General features: G+C 44.7%; 2 protein-coding genes across 7 annotated transcripts in view; one reads left to right on the top strand and one right to left on the bottom strand.

Annotated features, from left to right (window-relative positions):
* LOC119167224 (delta(14)-sterol reductase TM7SF2) overlaps positions 1 to 3,589 on the bottom strand; it is a 62,575-nt gene extending 58,986 nt beyond the window's left edge. For 3 of the 5 annotated variants that reach the window (XM_075866893.1, XM_075866894.1, XM_075866895.1), the window contains exon 1: positions 3,299 to 3,589. The gene's annotated coding sequence lies outside the window, so the exon portion shown is untranslated. The other 2 variants (XM_075866892.1, XM_075866896.1) reach the window with 2 other exon arrangements.
* A 27-nt stretch (positions 3,590 to 3,616) lies between these two features.
* The window catches only part of Brf (Brf RNA polymerase III subunit), a 71,366-nt gene continuing 54,359 nt past the window's right edge, over positions 3,617 to 20,623 (top strand). The window contains exons 1-5 of one of the 2 annotated variants that reach the window (XM_075866897.1): positions 3,617 to 4,088; positions 8,429 to 8,637; positions 15,303 to 15,377; positions 16,266 to 16,439; positions 17,967 to 18,071. In XM_075866897.1, the coding sequence (XP_075723012.1) occupies positions 8,454 to 8,637; positions 15,303 to 15,377; positions 16,266 to 16,439; positions 17,967 to 18,071 (538 nt within the window). In that variant the 5' untranslated portion in view covers positions 3,617 to 4,088; positions 8,429 to 8,453. The remainder of the gene's footprint in view (positions 4,089 to 8,428; positions 8,638 to 15,302; positions 15,378 to 16,265; positions 16,440 to 17,966; positions 18,072 to 20,623) is intronic. The other variant, XM_037418670.2, reaches the window with a different exon arrangement.

The raw sequence follows: 20,623 nt of genomic DNA, 5'->3' as shown, positions 1-20,623 counted from the left end.
AGAAGGACACAGAAGTCCTTGTTATGATGGTTCATGTTTTTGCATCTCAGTAAACAGATAAAGAAGGCCGTCAATCAGCATAACCAATGTTTTCACCACCTTTTGTTTCCAACATTTTTAGTTGGTGTGATGCTGGCTCGTACACTTACATTCATAAAAGTGGCGGCCGTATTCACAATGACATGGCGTAGTTATACCGAGCAATTGCATGTTCCAGTTGTTATAATGGAAGTTTTCAGTAGATGTTAAGTACAACTTGGTGCATTCAGATTATTTAAAGAAAAACAATTCCACACCTTGAGGTAATGTTTAGCTTTGCTATCTTTTTCTAGTGTAATGTAGTGTACCCGATTCACTGTTAAGCCCCATTTGCATTTTTTCGTTGCGTGTATTGAACGAATCCCAAGTAGCCACGGGCTAGAAACCTAGGGCCCACACTAAGAAGGACCCCTTACACTAAATATGAGGTAAACTTTCTGGCCCTGTCGCCAGCACAGCTTTTAAAAAAAATCACAAAACGCTCCATCTTGGAGAATCTTGTTCCGGCTGTACCGGTTATCCCGGTCCTAACCAAAATGGCCAAGAGTCGCACAGCTTCATGGAAAAGGCGGACTGTGACGTTGGACATCATGTTAGCAAAGGAGGCTGGCCAGTGGTAACGAACACTTATGTAAACCTTGATTGAAGATTGCACCCCCCCCCCCCTCATGCATGTGCACACTCTTGTAAAATTTTCTTCCCTCAATAAACGACAATGACTTAATCTGAGGTTTGTACCGAAAACCAATGTCTTTTGTGCGGTGACCATGCTAACACAACTCTACAGGCATTGTGTGTACATATGCGGCCGCATTTTGCTTCGGCTTGTTCTGTTGACCAGTGGCCAGGGAGCAAAATACTCTAAGCTTGGGATCAGTTCAACCTCCTGAGTAATCATTAGTCTCAACTTAACCTGCTATGTACTGCAGCAAGTGATGACTTTGCCGACGCACCAACATGTTCGGCGAGTTGCTTGGCCTGCAGCATTCCAGAAATCCCGTCAAACACATATTTTCATTGGTTCAAAATGACATTAATATTGTGGTAAATGAGAGCTGGGGTATTACACTACATTAAGTGTATGCATGTATATATGAAGTCTTCATAGCTACACATGAACATCACTCGTCTCACTGCATGCGTACAAAATGACCCCACCAGCAGCTGAGACGACCATAATACCTTGTCTTCATAATTAAGAAAATTCTATGGATTACAAAGGAATATGCATGCATTCTGATGTGGTGTGTAACAAAAATTAACAAAATGTTTGTTCCAGACTGAGATGCACTGATTTACGTTGATAGCCCTCTGATGCAAAAGGAAAAACAAAGAGAAAAATAATTGGTCTGGTGCACAGAAACTCATCAACCCTAGTAGAGCACAAGTTACGAGACTTTGTTTTCAACTTGTTCTTCACATCAGAAAGGTTTACGCAAGTGCTTCTGGTTAGCCAAGAATCGCCTTCACACTTAAGGCTACACAGGACTTGCCTTTACTTCTCGAGTTGGAACATACAAAAGTATTCGAAGGCACCATGACTGAGAGGCATATGTAGATTTGTAACAAAGGCGGTCATCTACCAAGCCTGATCTCGCTTTCAATAACCTGAACACATGGAAATTCCAGGTCACATACAGCAGCTTTTATGGAAAAGCAGTGACCGCAGAGTTTTCGAGAAAGGAGAGGCAAGCGTGACTGACGATAGGTATTATTTGCAAACAAGATACACTCCAAAGGGTATAAGTTTAGAACACAGTGACACTTGGTATCGTCGTTGGCCTACAGTTATTCCGTATAAGTAACCGAAACACCACTATATTACTGAAAGCATGCTGCTACGTAGACTGGTTCTGCGCCTTTTTAGCCACTAAACAAAATAACGAGCACTTGTACTGCAAGGTTTTTTTTTTACTGAGCATCCGAATCACAATAAAGGTGTATTGTGCTGCATACTGCATTGTAATCAGAACGACCAACTAACAATCAAGACGAGAAAAGTAGAGGAGACACTGTTTGTAGCAATCACAACATAACATGCCCTTAAACTCCATTCCTTTCATTCATACCGTGGAGTTGTAGAGGTTTTTTTTTTTTAAATACTGCTTGAGTGAGAGTGCTTTTTATGCTCTTTCAAACTCTCCCCCACCATCAACGGCAACGCGTCAGTGGAGGTGCCGTTACCGCACTAACACCGCTTTTCAAAAGCGCGCTACGAAGCAACGGGTGCACACTATCGCAAGCAGCTTTTTTTTTTTTTTTTTTCAAAAACGGCGTATTTTTTGCGGGGACCATCTATACGAGAGGTCCGTTTACGACGCTCAAGGACTAGTGAACACGCACTTAGCGAGCGTTTTACTTCAGAACCCAACTGAACGGTACACAACGGAAAAGGCTACGCCCACAGCGCAACGGCCCGAACCCGGGGACGCCGTTACCGCCATCTACACCGGATTGGCCGAAGCTCCAATTAGGCCTAGAGATGCAACGACGCCGCCGCTACGAAAGGCAACAGTCGTGCATCCAACGGAACAAATTGGCGCCAACACGGATCATTCCCTCCTCTCTATACGACCGCATATGCACGACTGTCAGGCCATCCCACCGCCACAACCACACACAGGGCTAAATTGCGCCGAGTGAAAAGCGTAACCGATGATGTAGCCCCGGTAAGTTGCCCGACGCCGCTAGCAATAAAAGAGAGAGACGCTCGGTCAGTGAACTTGACCTCGAGAGTTGCATGTGCGTCGCAAACCGACCGAAACATCGTTCATACACGTTGCAAATGCATCGTAAATTGAGTTTGTAAAAAACGTCGGACAGCTGCTGAGGCAGCGAATTCAAGAAACGGCCCAGCGGTTAGTAGTTTGGGCATGGTCGCTCCAAACGCGCTAGTACGGGACACCGCACGATACCGCGCACTCTAGCACACCGAAGCAACGTAGAGTCGTGTCGATATCGCGTACACCGAGTTGCTGTTGCACGGACGTTGCCGTACATTGCGTTTAGCTAACAAATTTCGCGCAGCTCGACTTACCTACTGCCGGTGCCGATCCGTCCAAAAGCCCCCTCGATGCGCGTGGAACGCGCGCACACAGCTCCACGCTAAGCCGATCGCCGATTGCGCGCGAATTGTAACGTTGAATGCACTTGTTACGGGGATCGCGATTCGCGGCTTGCGTTAGCGACGATCTGGACAAACAACGCGGTTAGTAAAGTAGCAAAGAATAACACTATAAACAATGAAGCGTGGACTTACCCTGTTCAAAACGCTCGACTCAACCGACGCCTTGTCAACGACAAAGGTGCCGCCAGACGCCATTGGCCGGGGAGACGTAACGTGCCCCACTATTGGTGTTTTTTTGCGGTGACGCTTGAAACGCAGCGTTTCATTGGGTGTATTTTCTTTGACGTCACGTACGCATGACTGCGCTTGCGGAGTCTTTCTCGAAAAGCAGCGAGGGCAAACGAAGGAGGCGGTCCACTTTCTTTTATTTTTAGCGGAACGTATTTGGAATCAACAATGCCCTGCGTTCATAACAACCACATGCTGTTTGAAAAGTGGCAAGCACGCACGCATCTTTGCGGGTCAAAATGGCGCGCTACGCGTTGCGAATCATCTCAGCTAGATGGCGCAGCAAGACACTAGGCATTTTGTACGTGCTTTGAGGCAGCAAAGTCGGAGTACACTAATCTCTCTATTCGATCTCTAGCGGCCTCGCATGATTTGTGTGTTGGAAGCAAGTTGGAAGGAAGGCGGCTGCCGTCCTCTCACATGGCTTCGAATGGCGATAGCTTACGTGGTCGCGTACACACACAGAAATACGGGCTTTTATCGCAGTTTGTCGATCCTGTCGACCCCGCTGAAAACGTAATTAATACACCCTGTCACGCGCTAGGCGCATCACATTGCCGGTAGTGAAGACGTGAAAAGAAGAGAAAAACTCTGGAGGCTTTACTAGAGGTCCGCCGCCTGTGCCTCGCTGATCTGACTTAGGCCCAGTCCACCTAAGAAGTCGTATTCTCCAGCAGGCCCCACTGCCGAACTGGTAAGCTTGCTATTGTATCAGCTCGAGATTTGATTCATAGCATAGGCATATCCTTGAGTACCAAAGCTCAATGTTGCGTTAGTGGCCGTGCTTGTTGAGGCGCATGCTGCTTGCATCGAAATGCTGTTGGCGTGCGGCATGTCCCAGGTTCGATTCGCACAACTCGTTGTCGATTTTTTTTTCATTTTTTTTCTTTAACATACACGCAGCGCTCGGAGTAGTTATAGATAACAAGCTCTATTAGCAAATCGTGGCCGCATCACTTTTTCGCATTTCGGTCGAATCTGGGACATAGTCGCTCGTCGCAGCACTTTCAAACGGGGGCACCTCTCAAAATACACGCATTCGTCTTACGTTAAGGTAGCAAAACACGTTCTCGTATCGGGCACAAATTACACGTTCGAGATGCCGCAAATCACACACACCACAGTACAACATTTTATGAAAAGTTCCACGTGGGTACACCTTGCGGCGGTCACATCGTGTCCTGCTCGTGCGATTCCCCTCCGGATTTCGTGCGTCAAGTCTCGGAGTTGAACAAGAGCGTAGGCTTTTCCTCTGTCTCGTCTCTTGTGCAGTAGTTCTATCGCAACTTCCTCCCTACACGAAGCGACTGAAAGGAGTGAAACGCAACGACTACTTTTTTTGACGTAGTCCGTCAAGCCGGATTCCCTTATTCCGCGTCGAAGTTTCTTCGCTGATGCAACATATTGTTCGCGCTTGCGTGCCTTTGTGCCGATGATCGCCGTGTTTTGAGTCAGTCAGCAGGCCGATAGATGTGCGCTGGTCGAGAACCCCCGGCAAAACTTCCATGCCGTGGTCGTTTCCAGTGCGGCCGTACTTTTCATTCACCGCACTCAAGATCACGTGTAGAGAAGCGCCGCAGTCGTTTCATGTTTCACCTTCTCAGTGTTGCCCGCTTGCGACCTTTCGTTTTTTTTTTAACAGTTTCCGAAGAAAGCCTTCGCTTGACTGCTTGCGCGTATACTTTGATGAATTGTTAACGCACAACTGTGATTTAAGCTTGATTTCATAGAGCTTAAGCTCAGTGTTGTTGGGATGTGTCACAGTGTATATATATATATATATATATATATATATATATATATATGTGTGTGTGTGTGTGTGTGTGTGTGTGTGTGTGCGCGTGTGTGTCCATCCGTGAGCAGGAATCGAGCCTCCTGCTCGCGGCAAGTTATTTTTTCACCCACTTTTCTTTCTTCTTATTTACATTGGTTTTAATAACTTCCCCTATACATTCCTTGGCATTATTGTCTGTTAGATCTCATATAAAGTATCTGATATAAATATATAATATGAGATCTCATATAAAGATCTCATAAAGTGTTTTGTGAACTTTATTCATGCTATCTGAGAACTGGCTAACCCCCTGTCCTTCCTCATTTATTCCTCCTCCTCCTTATTCATGCTACATTTTAATCCAGATATATCGAATCTGAAGGTGATCACAAAATATTCTATACATACTGAAAATGTATGCAAGAGTATACAACTGTTTAATATACAGTATAATTGGTTATATGCAGGTTTTACTGTATATTATATGAATATTTAACTACATACTGTGGCTTATATTGAAGAAGAAATACACATATTATGTTTGCAGCGTGTATGTGCACTGTGGCGACATGCTTTTTCATTTCGGCACGGGTAGCTGAAATCGCCAATATCTTTTTTGGAAGAATGGCTTGCTTGGAAGATTAAGAGAGTTCGTTTTTCAAGATGTTTACTACGTCAGATATAGGAGATGGGATTATTCTATGTATAAATAATCACAAATGCCTCCTTGTTTGACTTCACCTTCTGCTTTTGCGTTTAAAGCAGCTCAAGGAAAGGAGGACCGAGAAAGAGAGACGGGGTGGTTGCGAAGAAGGCACTACTACACAGTGAAAACAGTTCTGGCACAACGTCCATATTTTGGGCTTAGTATCTGGCACGACCCACCTGACAGAAAACAATGTAGTCTAGCCATGGCTCGAGATGAATAGACATCGGCTCACTCAAGCCCGTGCCGTGCTCGGACTTTTGGGCTACCCGAAACACGAGCACACCTCTAATGCTGGTATTAAAGGGGCCCTGCAACACTTTTTCAGCATTGTCAGAAGACCCCTTTCAGCACGGTCAGAAGGCTCCATGGAACACATGAGCCAAACATCATAGCGCAGCATGGTGGCTAGTATTTACAATTACTTCTTAATGTCGGCTAGAAATCGTTTCCTCTTCGATCTACGAATGATGCCATAATTGAAGTGACTGTGCCATACCGAAATTTTACAGCCATTGGCTGATGAGCATCATTGGTTGCATAGGTGTTGCGGTCGCTGCTGGAGGCAAGCATGTACCCCCGCGCGTGCTTGCACCGAAGGTAAGCCACTCATAAAAAGAAAGAGTGCTTGAGGTCGTGATGAGAAGCCAGACTTATAGGCACTAAAGAACTGAGTTTTAGGCTTCCAAAAGTAGGTGGGCAAAATACTATTCTAGGCCCTCAAAATGGTAAATATAGGCTCAGTAAACTTTGACAAATTCAGATTTTTGAAAAAATACGTTGTGGTATTTGTGTATGCAACCAACAGGAAAGCAAACAGAAATAATTTAGTTTATCGTGGTACGAAGGCACCAATGGTTTAGCATAGCCATGCAATTTTTTTTTTCAGCAGGGTTTGTAGAACACAGTCTCTAGTCCAGCAAGGTGAGTTAGGTGTCCACCGTCAAATAAACACGCACCTAGGTCTCTCTCTTTTTTTTTTCGGCAATGCTGAGGAGGGCAACACAGGAGAAAATATCCAGAGTGCTAATAGGCCAAATAAATCTTTTAGTCTCGTATTAACTTGGCCTAACCACACAGGGTCAATTTCTCTTGTCTTTGAACTCCTTAAAGGGCCCTTCACCAGGTTTCCAAATTTTGAGCAGGCAAGAGGAATGCATGCACTGGGTGCTCACGATCTCATCTGCCAAAATGTGCAATGCTACACACTCTTGAAAGAGGTGAAAAGTAAGGCTGAAGACCGCTTGACCTTTAACTCATGGGCGTGTGCCTCAACATGGAAAGGTCCCACGCACACAGCAAGGAATGGTCCTGTGTACATCAGAGTCGTACATAACACTGTGAGAAATATTTGAGGCGACGTGTGTAATTTGTGCAATCTGTTGCCTGAGTATAAATATGAAGGCTGACAGAAATATCAAAACATGCAAACGGAATGCCTGAAGTGTGTATGTGTCACAGTTATTAAGTGAACAAGCTTTTATAATGGGCTGGAGCATTCGATGTGCCACTCGCATTGTGTGACGCCTTGTTTTTCCTTTGCTGTTCTTACTCATATTAACGTGATTCCTTTCCTGACATCACGCCTGCCTACGGCCAGTTTGCAACTGGGTTTCAAGCACTGGTGTGGAGACCAGGGCTCGAGTCGCATGATGTCATTGGTGTTTTCCGCTTAGTTTTTTAAAAATTTCATGTGATACTGGTTAAGGACACTGGCGGCGGCTAACAACCAAGGTGCACGCGATCCTTGTTGCAATCTCATAACAAACATTTACTGTAAACTGAACCAGTGAGAAGGTTGTCTTTTTGTTCCACAGCTATAGCCATAATCTGTCGTGCGTGCCTTTCTTTGCAATATATTTGCATGCCTGGCATTTCGCTGCATGGATTGGCATGTGCATTATCAGCGTCGCATAGCTTTCTATGCGACACGAGCAAGCAAGTGAAAGGAGACATGAGCAAGCCGGGTGACAGTTATTGTTGTGGGACCGAGAAAAAAACGTCTTTTTTTGCGCACTCCTTTTTTTATGAGTGTGACACAAAAAAGGCATATTTGGAGTATTTTACACACTGACAAACGTGTATTTTGCGTATTTTTCTTGTGTTATCATCACCCACCCGGCACTTGTCAGCCAGCAAATGACATGTGGGTATCAGCGTGCATTAGTACACGTACTTTCAATTTGAATGTAGTGAGCACTTTGCGAATGGAAGCACAACTTGCTTGTAGCAGATTATTGTTTTGTGGCAGGAAGACATGGACGAAATACTCACATTTGCCTGAGTTGTACATCGGCACAGAAAAAAAAAAATGTTAACCAGATGGTAGGCAACCCACGCAAAAGGCAGCCTATTCAGCGATGACTGCCATGCACCCGTATCAATTGAAAGTTTGCATAAAGCACAAGACAAACATGAAAGGGCAGAATAACAAGAACGACAATTGCTGTTGTTTTTATCTGCACTGTTCGCGAGTTTGCAGTGGAATGCTAACCCATACTCCAACACTGCCCAAATGAATGTTCTCAAGTTGGTGTTTCTTGTTCCATTGCAGCTGAGCAGCGCAGTGCCAGCCGACCATGTCGTCAGCCAAGTCATGTGCCAACTGTGGCTGCAGCGAGATCGACATCGATCCAAGCCGTGGCGATGCCGTCTGCACGGGCTGTGGTTCGGTGCTCGAAAACAGCATCATCGTCTCGGACATCCAGTTCGAGGAAAATGCGCATGGCGGCTCGCGGGCTATTGGCCAACTTGTCCTGGATGGTATGCTGCTTACTCATCTAAATTGTGAGCGTGAACAGAGAACTCGATGTGAAAATTTGTGTGCAACTCTTTTTTAATTTGCTTTACATTATTGGAAGCATGTAACTATTTTATGGAGTGCTCTTAATGCAGAAAAAAAAAAGATTGATCAAACTTCTCAATAACACGTACAAACAGTCCAAAATATATTGTGAATGCAGCAAGGGGTGTATTGTTACGGGTGAGAGATGTTTATTGTACAGGCGGGATGATGGATGGTTGCAGAAGTCAGGCCTGGCACAAAACACAGTCACTTATTTTTCATCTACCCCACTTCAACGAAAGTCCCGTATCATTTCCCCCGTTGCAGACGATGCCCACTGAGCGAGTTAGTCAGTGTCACGCGTGGTATGGCTTCAACCGGGCCACATGTATGACGACAGTTTTCCTGAAGCGATGACCAGAAGATGTGAGGTGTTATATCGCATACGTAACATCGCTAAGGTGCGACAAAACGACAAAGGGACCTGTATAGCGGGCCAGAAACTTTTGATAAAAGCCACGCATGTGGTATGGAGTCCACAGCCACACCATCTCTTTTTCGCTGTACGACACATGTCGATGTCACTTATCGTAGCGAGCCTTTGAATGGTCTTGGGCTGCGAAAGTCCGCAGACGTGCAATCCGCCGTGTCTCCTCTGCGCGACAGTGTCTCTGCAAGGGATGGATTTTCTTGCTCTGAAAATGAGAGAATTGTGTCGAGGGGTAGTATGTGGCTCACGGATGTAGAAAAGGTAAAACGGGCTAACGCCGGTTTTCTCTTGTAGCGCAGTGTTGTAGGCGTAGGTCATAAACTGTAAAACTTTGTCCCAGTTTTTATGCTTGGAATCAATGTACATAGCGAGCATGTTAATGAGCGTCCTGTTTATACGCCCAGTCAAACCGTTGGTCTGTGGATGGTATGAAGTGGCGTGACGAAACTGGGAAGCAGACCGGCGAATTAACTCTTCCACGACGTCGGCTACAAACTGCCGGCCACCGTCGCTGATGATGGCATGAGGGGGCCCATGCTGGAAGATGATGTAGCGTAGCAGGATGTCGCAAACATGATCGGCTGTTGCAGCAGAGATCGCTGCGGTTTAAGCATACTGACTGAGGTGGTCTACACAGACTATAATCTAGCAGATTTTAGTGATAGATCGTGGAAAAGGGTCCATCAAGTCAATACTCACTTTAATTAAAAATGAAAGGCGATCGTAAAGGGGACCGGGCAAAAGCTTCGTCTTCCTCTCTGGCTGTGCGAGCTCTCCTCTGCAGGTTGAATGCGGCAATACCGACGACTTCAAAGGAAAGACATGAAGGTGGTATGGGATGGAGAAATCCTGGCGGCGCACTTGTTGGACTCTTGTACCATTAACAATGCTTACAGCAGGTCACGTATTTAGCTGTAGCCTGACACTTGCAGGGCCAGTACAAACTTTTCAGTGTGCAGTGATAGGCCTTGACAAACCCCATATGCCCAGATGTTGAATCATCGTGCATAGCTTGCAGCACCTTGAGTTGCGAAGATTTATGGAGAACCAAAAGTAGGCAGGCGCCCTTTGCAGCAAAATTTCACTTGTAAAGAATGCCATCCTGCATGACGAATGGGCTCTGATGCGGCTTATCGATGGCAGATGAGAAAAAAGGAGCCAGACTACGGTCTTGACGTTGTTCTGTACGGAACGTTTCCCAAAGCTGGAAACCGTGATTCAAAAGCGGCCTGACAGTCGTGTAAATTGTCGGCGTCGCATTAAATTGTGGGAAGGAGAAGTCGCGATAGGTAGTCAGCGTACGCGTGACGGTGGCCACTCTTGAAGCAAACATCAAAGTCATCATCATCAGCCTGATTACGTCCACTGCAGGACAAAGGCCTCTCCAATGTTCCGCCAGTTAACCCGGTCCTGTGCTTGCTGCTGCCAATTTATACCCGCAAACTTTTTAATCTCATCTGCCCACCTAACCTTCTGTCTCCCCCCAACCCGCTTGCCTTCTCTGGGAATCCAGTTAGTTACCCTTAACGACCAGCGGTTATCCTGTCTACGTGCTACATGCCCGGCCCATGTTCATTTCTTCTTGATTTCAGCTATGATATCCTTAACTCTCGTTTGTTCCCTAATCCACTCTGCTCTTTTCTTGTCTCTTAAAGTTACACCTACCATTTTTCTTTCCATTGATCGCTGCGTCGTCCTCAATTTAAGCTGAACCCTCTTTGTAAGTCTCCAGGTTTCTGCTCCGTAGCTAAGTACCGGCAATATACAGCTGTTATATACCTTCCTCTTGAGGGATAGTGGCTATCTACTTGTCGTAATTTGAAAGTGCTTGCCAAATGTGCTCCATCCCATTCTTATTCTTCTGGTTACTTCAATCTCGTGGTTCGGCTCCGTGGTTATTACCTGCCCTAAGTAGATATAGTCTTTTACAACTTGAAGTGCACTATTACCTATCTCGAAGCACTGCTCTTTTCCGAGGTTGTTGTACATTACTTTCGCTTTCTGCAGATTTATTTTAAGACCCACCTTTCTGCTCTCCTTGTCTAACTCCGTAATCATGAGTTGCAATTCGTCCCCTGAGTTACTCAGCAATGCAATGTCACCGGCGAAGTGCAGGTTACTAAGGTACTCTCCATTAGCTCTTATCCCTAACTGTTCCCATTCTAGGCTTCTGAAAACCTCCTGTAAGCACGCGGTAAATGGCATTGGGGAGATTGTGTCCCCCTGCCTTACACCCTTCTTGATTGGTATTCTGTTGCTTTCTTTATGATGACGTATGCATGTGGGAGGTAGTGGCCAGATACTTCACCAGGGTGGCCAATCCTTCTCTGGTGAGGGAGTGCGTTCCCGGCGGTGGTTACCGGTGGGGCCGCACCCGAGGCCTCGTAATGCAGTTCCATCCCCACGCGGATTTTTTTTTTTATCCGGTTGGGAACTGCGCGGCCCCGGGATTTGAACCATCGACCTTTTGCATGCGAGGCGGATGCTCGAACCACTACGCCATCGCTGCAGGCGTAGTGGTTAGAGCATCAAAGTCATATTCCTCAAAGTCACATTCCTCCAAACAGCGCGCCCATCGTTCAAGACAACCGGTTTGATCTCATAGATCAGTGAGCCAACAAAGTGAGTGGTGGTCTGTAACGATGGAGAATCAGTGGCCATAGATGTATGGGCGAAACTTGTGCACAGCGAAGACAGCTGGCAGACATTCTTGCTCTGTAACAGTGTAATTGCGCTCAGCTTTACTCAATGAACGGCTCGCGTAGGCGATGACATGTTCGGCGGCGCCGTGACGCTGAACTAATACTGCGGCGATACCGATCCAAAAATGCCACTTTTTGGAATTCAAGATAAGTTCTACTTTCTCAAGGCACGTGAGAACGACATAAAGTCGACGATTGTGTTCTTCAAACATGCGGCCAAAGATTACGATCAAAATAGGAAAGTCATATTTTCCATTTATGCCACGTAGAACTGTGTCTATAAAGCGCTCAAACGTGGCTGGAGCGTTACATAGACCAAACGGCATAATGTTAAATTCAAATAAACCGTCTGGAGTTGTAAAAGCCGTCTTTTTTTTATCGACAGAGTGCATGGGGATTTGCCAATATTTAGATCTTAAGTCTACAGAAGAAGAGTATGAAGCAGAGTGCAAACAATCGATAACGTCGTCGATGCGGAGGAGCGAATATACTTTTTTTTTGTAACTAAGTTGAGCCACCGGTAATCTACACAGAATCTCCAAGACTCATCCTTCTTCTTTACAAGTATAAGTGGCGCTGCCCAACGGCTAGACGACTCTTGTATAACTTTCTGAGACAGCATTTCTTCTACGTGCTCAGCAATAACTTTACGCTCAGACGGAGATACTCTGTGTGGTCTCTGACAATTGGGGTGGGTGGAACCAGTATCAATCGCATGGCGAGTGCGTGAAGGTGGTGCAGAAATTCTGTGGCTATTGAGTGTGAAATCAAAAACGGATGCATAGTTGGAGAGGATCCGAACTAATGCTTGTCTTTTCTCTGGCGATAGCGACTTATTCACCATATCTATGAGTATGTCATCACTAGGATAAGCCACATCAAACGCATTTTCCTTTTTCCTGTCATTGCTAATGATTGCAATGTTAATGTTGCTCCTGACGTCGAATTAAAACACAGCCAGCCTCATTCCACCAGGCAGTAGTGCAATCAGCTCGAAAGAGGAGTTGACCACCCATGCCAAGGATTTGCCACTGCTTACAGAAATCATGCAATGCGGTACAACGACATCCTTCTTCGCACAGCTCAGCTGGAGTGGGTGAACTATAACGTCAACGTTATCTGCTGGGATACCAAAAACATCAACAGGCACTTGAACTATCGACTGGGCCCGCAAAACTATGTCATCAACGACTGCGATAGTCTGTTGGCATCACGTAGGCTCTTCACAAAAACCAGACAGTAAAACTTCACCAGCTGCACAATCCACAGTGGCTCTACATTCTTTCCGAAAGTTTATCCCCAGGATAAAGTCATAAGTAGAATTCAGAACAGAAAAATCTGTCTTAAACAGTTTAGCGCTGAAAGTAACAGTTGCAGTACAAACTCCCACTGGGCGCAACAGTTCTCCACTCATTGCACGAAATGTTGTCTGGCTTCCCAAGAGAACATCACTTTCTTGCCAAGAATAGTCTTAAATTTGCTGCTCATGACGGAAACAGTTGCTCCCGTGTCGACTAACGCTGACGTGGGGACACCATCTACCAAAAAACCACCTAATTGCAAAAATTTAACGAAGTTGCTCTGCATGCAATAAAATTCGAGAAACAAACCACTTAAGTGTTCATTGATAACCTGGTGTGGTGTCAGAAAGGCACGTAGCAATAGTTGTCGGCAAAAGTCTGGCGTAAAGCTACGCAACCATTTTCTCTCCTATCACTTTTGCGCTTACCTGCAATTAATGTTTGTGCTGGGATGATTTCAGTTCATTACCGCTGCCTGTTTCCAACCAAACAGTGTTATTATTCTTACTTGGGTGAATGCAGTGTGTCGTAGACGTACACAGGAGATGCAGATAGACACAGGCAAGCATTGTGTGTCTTCTGTTTCGTGTATGTCACGCTGCCTTCATCTGAGTACACTGTCATCCTTTATTAAAGGCAACACATGGGTGCATCTCGAGACTGCTGCAGCTGCTGCCTACAACACCGTGAAGCAACAGCTACAGAAAGCACGTCCGCTTTTGGCGGCATCATTTGTTGCGAGAGCGGAGCGGAAGGGCGTAATCCAGCAGTGCTTGTCCAATGGTCGTGACTCGTTATTTTGTTCACCGATAGATGACGCCAAAGGCGAATTTGCTTTCTTCAGTTGAAGGTTGACGATTCTGTAGTCGGCTGTCTTAGAGAATAGGCCTCACGTGTTCCTTTTCATAAAGGACAACAGTGTACATACCAACTTGCTCAGGTCAAGGTATTGCTCTTATTCTTGCCTTCTCTTTCTTATTATGTTGACATCTAAAGCTTTCCATGAGATTATGACAGTGCAGCTTTAAAGGTTCCTAAACCACCCAGAGCTCAAAATTTAGTTGCGGTGTTGCAGTTGGGCGCGAGTATAAAGCGAACGCTAGCATAGTTACATGCCTTTGCTGGCTTCAATCTTTCCTTCACTCTGCTGCGTCCGCTGGCTCTTCCGTCCACCTCTCCAAATGAACTTATCCAATATTCGAGGTGAAAATGCAAAGAGCGTGTGCACCTGCTAGCGGAAAACAGATTTGTGTTTGCCCACTGACAGCGTCTGTTGCTCGCGATGTCGCTCAGACAGGTGGCGTCACAATGGTCATCACAACGCTTCCTCTATTATTGCCAAGAGCGAAGTGGCACGGAGGAGCGTGCGAATGTCTGTTGGCGGTTTCGAAGGTCTTTTAAACAAAACGCTAGCACGTGCAATAGCACGTGGTACCAGTTCACACCTGTTCCCCACTTTTCGTGATGAGCAGATGTAGTCGTATACGCCCTACATTGAGGTCCTTCACACGATGTGGCACATATTTGTTTTTTGTCTTTTCACTTCTTTTAAGTAGCTATATAAATCATGATTCAATGTTTTTTAAGGAAATCAACTTTCATGCTACAACTACAAGGTGTGCTGAAAACCTTATTATAACAAAGTTGCATCTTACACGTAAATAAGTTTGTTATAACCGCAAGTTTGTTGTAAAGGTGTATACCTAACACTATTATCTATTGCGACTATTCTTCATTTACTTCTTCATAACCCATATTTCGTTATATTCGGGTTCGTTATATCGAGGTTTTAGTGCACTTAGATCGTACCTGTGCAATGTGGGCGGTGTTTCTGCACCTTCGCATTGCAGCATGCCACTAGTGAAGTTTGGCTTTCTGTTGAAATAAGCATTCTATAAATTCCAGCAAACATGACATATATTTTTCTTAGAGAGATTGCTTTTAAAGCACCACCCAAAAAGACATTTACGTGCTGTCCACAATGAGTGCTTATGTTCACACATCTCTTGTCTGGATGCGGGTATAGAAACAGTTCATGTACAAGCTACTTTTTCTTTTTCCTTTCAATAAAGGCACGACAAACTTCATTTTCTTTAGTGCCCTCATATTAAAGGACTACTCATAGATTGTTTAATTTTTGCTCATCTCAGGAAGCAGCAACATCCATCTGAGTGGATTCCGCCATGGTACGGGAAAAGAGTCGAGGGAGCTGACGCTGATGAAAGGTTAGTGAGTCCACAGTGCTGCCATGCTGCACTGCTTCCACGCGTTGTGTGAAACGATCGGACAACGAATACCTCAATTTTTGAACTAAAAAAAATGTAATGGTTTAGGAAGTTCTTCTGTCGTAAAAACATTATTTTCATCTGACCATCTCAGGTTTACTTTTTCTTTATAAACTGTGTTTTGGCTGCCAGGAAATGTAATACCACACATACGGCATACATGTCATTAGGGACCAGAAAGTACCATGCACGCACCATTTACCCCCTTTGTATTTTGAAACACGGTCCCACGTACCGTCTGTTCTCGTAGGAAACTGAGAAACTCCAAGCTCAAGTAAAAAAGATTGCTTCCTCTTTTATGGATGGTGCATAATAAAGTGAGAAAACGCGTGCATGAATCAACCACACTTATCCAATTGCGCCTGACGACAGACCGCAAAGGGTGAATAAAAGGGGGCAAACAAAAAGGTATTCACGAGTGGCTTTGATTATAGTTGCATGACAGAAGGATGTCACAAATGTGCTGAAGTGATAAAAAGTTCGACAACTAGTGCCCATATAACGCAACTGCAGTAGTCTCTCAGTAAACGGAAATGTGTTGAATGGAATTATTGCCTAAATGGAACAACTGTATTTGATATGATTGATTCAGTACTTGAATTGTGCACCCCTGTCCGTATTTCAGTAAATGAAACTACTGTTGATTGCAACACGTATTCCTGGTCCATTCAGGATTATACAGCATGCAACAATAAGCATGGCTTTAAAATACACATTTTGCGAAAATAGCCTTTTAGCTACTTAGCTTTATATATTTAATAGCCTTCAACTCTATCTGGAATTGTTCAATTTGCATTTATAACGTTCCCCTTGTTTCTCGATCCACAGCGAAGAGAAAGATCATACAGGTTTCGGAGCGCCTGCGTCTCAATCAGCACTGCATCGACATGGCCTTCAACTTCTACAAGATGGCGCTGGCGAAGCACCTGACCCGGGGCCGGCGAAGCTCCCACGTGATCGCGGCGTGCGTCTACATGGTCTGCCGAATCGAGAACTCATCCCGTATCCTTTGAAGACAAAATATTTTAGAGGATTCGTGTGCTGTTCTTATGATGTTACTATAGAGCAGAGATGTCGAACTAGCCTCAGCTGATGGGCTGTAGTCACAAAATTTAGTCGTGCAATAGCCGGGACAGTGAAGAAGGGAGGTGGGGGAGCTGGATGGGGTGGAAGGCAGAATATGGAGAAAATGTCAGCTTACGTCGCCACTTGAAAGCGACCATTTTCTATACATTGTACTATATCGGTCAATTCTGGAGGGGTTTTGATACAAGGTTTCGAGAAACGTGTTGGTACTTATCTCCAGAATGACTGAAATCTTGACGCCAATTCTGAAAGTGTTTTCGTTCCACAGTTATGATTTTAAAGCATGGCGAGTGCGTGAGGTGGCCTTAGAAAATAATTATTCAGACCGATCGCGTCAGTGTAGCTCGTGAACAAACTTGTTGAGGAAAAAATTCAAGGCAAAGACTGTCACGTGCGTGGCGGGCTGTTTGCAAGGTCTCCGTGGGCCTCATGTTTGGGGCCCCTGCTATAGATGCATGTCATAAGGGGCACTCCAGATTAATCGCGAACAGCCGGTGCTCCTCAACATGCAGCTAAATCCAAGTACACAGTTGTCTCAGTGATGTTTCGTACCACACCGAAGAATTCTCATTCAGAGACATGAAAATTCCCTATTTCGAGGATTTTTCTCTGCAAACGTTGACTAAACTCTCTGCACAACAGTACTAATTCCCGCCCCCATCTACACACACACATACTATAATTACACGTGCCTGACATACTGGCGACATTTGAAATGATGACTAGTCCCTCCAGTGCCGCAGAACAAAAGCATGATTTTATTAATTCTAATACTGTTAGTACACTGGACATTGTGGACTTTGAGTCTAAGACCACTAGTGAACTAGAAATTGCTTCGCGTAACTATCGGAAACAAATCTCAAAGGCCATGCTTGCGTGAGGCATGCATCAGAACAGATTACAGCAGATGAAGGCGCACTGTGACCGCTAATTATCGGTTGTCATAGGAGAATTCAACCATTCCTGAAATTTCCTGCAATATCACGAAGACTCCCTTTTTTCTTTTGGTTCGAAATGGCAGGCGAAAATTCCCGCCTAAAACGGAAAATTCCCTGCATGGAACATCACTGAGTCGTCTTTGCATTTCGCATGTCATTGAAATGTGACCTTTTGTCCAGGAATCGAACTTACGACCTGGCGCTTAGCTGTGCGGCACTTCAACCACTAAGCAAGCGCAGCTGGTCCATCACCTTTCTCTCAGCCCATTGGATGGCTTCCGAGTTGTTTGCAGTTACTGGCCAACTTTAAAAATGGCTTACTTGTTCAATGGTTGCTACTACGCCAACGCAAGGTCTAGGTGATCAAAAAAATTGACGGCGAGTGTTGTGATCTTGCATGTAATCTTGACCCTACCAACATCTACGCCCTTGGAGGTAACCTTGCAGTTGATATAATTGTGGGAAAAAAAAAATTATACACTCCTTGACAAAACATGATCCTCAGACATGCTCCTCGACTTGAGTGACGTCGTTCAAGTCAACGTCTACGAACTGGGCAAGACATTCCTCAAGCTGACCGCGGCCCTCTGTATCAACATTCCAGCAATTGGTGAGCTCTCGCTGCCTTTACCGACGCCGTATCTCGTTTGCATGTAAGTAGTGCACGAGACAAGTATGTCATTGATGTAATCACTATTTGGAAGGTTACATATGCAAGATTTATTATCTCGATAGTGTCGGGAGCTGCTAAGGTGTACAGCCCTGGCCTGAAAGGGCTAGAAGGTGGTGTGAGTGCACTTTCCCTGCTTGTGTGATGTGAATCACTGGTATGGCTGGTTAGCTTATTCCACCACTATTAGTAGTACACACTACAGTACACAATACTGTACCGCTTTGAAGTTTACTAAGCCACACCTGTTCTTACAGAGCGCAATACGAAAAATTTACGGCTCAGCAGCCCATGTTTATCCGACACATGCTTCGCTTGATTTTGGAGCAATACCTCTACTCTTCTCGCTACAAGTTTAGACTAAAACTTGGTGCATGCGTTTGACATTAAAGCTCGCGAATTTTCTCCTTGCATATGCGTTATCATAGCAACGGTAACACACAGTGTAATTTTGTTTTCCCCCATACATCTTTTTCTGTCAGTCGTGAGAGCTGCGATCCAGTGGGTGCACGCACTTCGAAACCTCATCTTTTGTGTAACACCCACGCCATCCATACGCCGAGAAATGTGGACAGCGTGCTGCTGCCTACCATGCAGGGGCGCTGACACGTGGGACTCGAACGCGGCATGCTTTCCTCGGTAGTTGCCGCTAGCGCTAGTAAAACTTGGTTTAACCATGGTAAACCTCACCATTTTCGCTGTGATGGAAGGAATCATATTTACCATTAATCGAAGCACACTTGTGCGCTGCATTTTGCATATTGAACATGTCAGTGAAAGTTTTTTTTTTTCCAATATATGCTATATGCTTTGGCATGGAATTTTCTGGGGGATGTTATGACTATTCGACATATACGATACGTGGTTCTACACAATTTTTTTATACCCGGGTTGAACTTTATGGCAATTGAACGGCCGCTCAAGTCGCATACATCGTCAACGATGTCGTTGCTGTTGTGCTGTTACACTGCACTGACGGTGTGCAAATGGCTCGCATGCAAAGGGCTAGCAGGTTTCCAGCAGCGCAGATCTCGTTTAATTGAAAAACCCAACATGAGAAAGTAGACATGCTATATAGCGATATGCTTAACTGCTTAGCTCGATGAGCTAAGGGGACATTCTGCCTCCTTCTTCAGGAGTGAGGAACGCGCGCGTACACTATGCACCCACTAGAGGTCTTCCTATCCTAGGCTGCCATATGTGTGGTATGTCATTTCTCGAGCTGTACACTAAGAAATCAACCATTGAGCAATAAATTTCCCTGCGATGTAAAGCATTTCTGATCGCTCCGTGGATAAACTTGGCATTCTGCATTTCTTTCTACATTTATGCTTTGGTGGATGTTGGAACTCTTACTAAACAAATAGGAAACGAGTTTTCGCTTAATTCAACTTTTGGGGCATCGTTATTTTTTGTTGACAAGTGTGCACATTTAACGGTGCATTCACATAGTTTTCGATTGAGCTAATCTCCTCTCATCTGCTCTCAAACAAAGGGAACTGTACAAAACTGACATGTTACTCGGCTACTTAAAATTTATCGTAGCACCGTCACCGCTGTTTCTATAATGCTTGCTTGACAACAAGATGTACATACTGTAGAACCCAGCTTGTACGTTCCTCACTCACATGTTTTTCTCGCATATAACGTTTCTGCCACCTGGTGTCGGCAATCTGCATACATCTGTGTACTAAAATCTCCCTTACATCCTTCTCACAATTTTTCTGCTTGATGAGTTGCAAACTGTCGCTGTGCTGGATTTGCTGAGGAGGTGCGCCTGCGAGTTATGTAATGTGAACTGTCAAAAGATTATCGAAGTGCTCGAAAATGATCTGGTTCTGGCAGAGGTGCGAAAGGCATGCCAAAATTTTATCAATGGCTTCTTCAGGTCTTAAAACTGCTGAGAAAATTTTTTGCAGAGAGAGCTGTGGGCAATGTGTTTGTTTTATTATTTACCAGTACTTTCTATCAATATTAATGAAATGGCCATGTGATACGTTTATGGGCCAGTTTTCTCTCTCTCTTATTTATCATGGTCTCATGAAAGAACATGTTCGATGTGTTTTACTACACATAGTAGCACTGCTGCTGCCATGCTGAGCTCTGATGTTTAGGCTTGTGCAAATAGTGGATTTCAGGTTCGAAGCGAATAGCGATCTTGGCCAAGTAATTTCGAATCGAATACCATATTGCCACGTTCCATATATATACCACATATTATAAAGAAAAATGGGCATACTTGTCATGACATAAGAAAGCTGCACGATATATTTAAAAATTTGAGACAAGGCCTGTGCAAATACAATTTTTTCGCATCAAATAAAGCAGCAACAACCTTGAATAGTAGCATCATTCGAATTTCGCTAAAATTCAAGTGATAGCCTGTAAAATATGTTTTTTTTATTTGCTACTCTTAGAGCATATAAGTTGGCATACCAAGCTTTAAAACTTAAAAAATGAATTGATGTCAAGGCATTATCCTCATTTAACAT

Source organism: Rhipicephalus microplus, chromosome 6, assembly GCF_043290135.1.
Source record: "Rhipicephalus microplus isolate Deutch F79 chromosome 6, USDA_Rmic, whole genome shotgun sequence".
Taxonomy (NCBI): Eukaryota; Metazoa; Arthropoda; class Arachnida; order Ixodida; family Ixodidae; genus Rhipicephalus; species Rhipicephalus microplus.
This window is presented reverse-complemented; position numbering and strand designations above follow the sequence as displayed.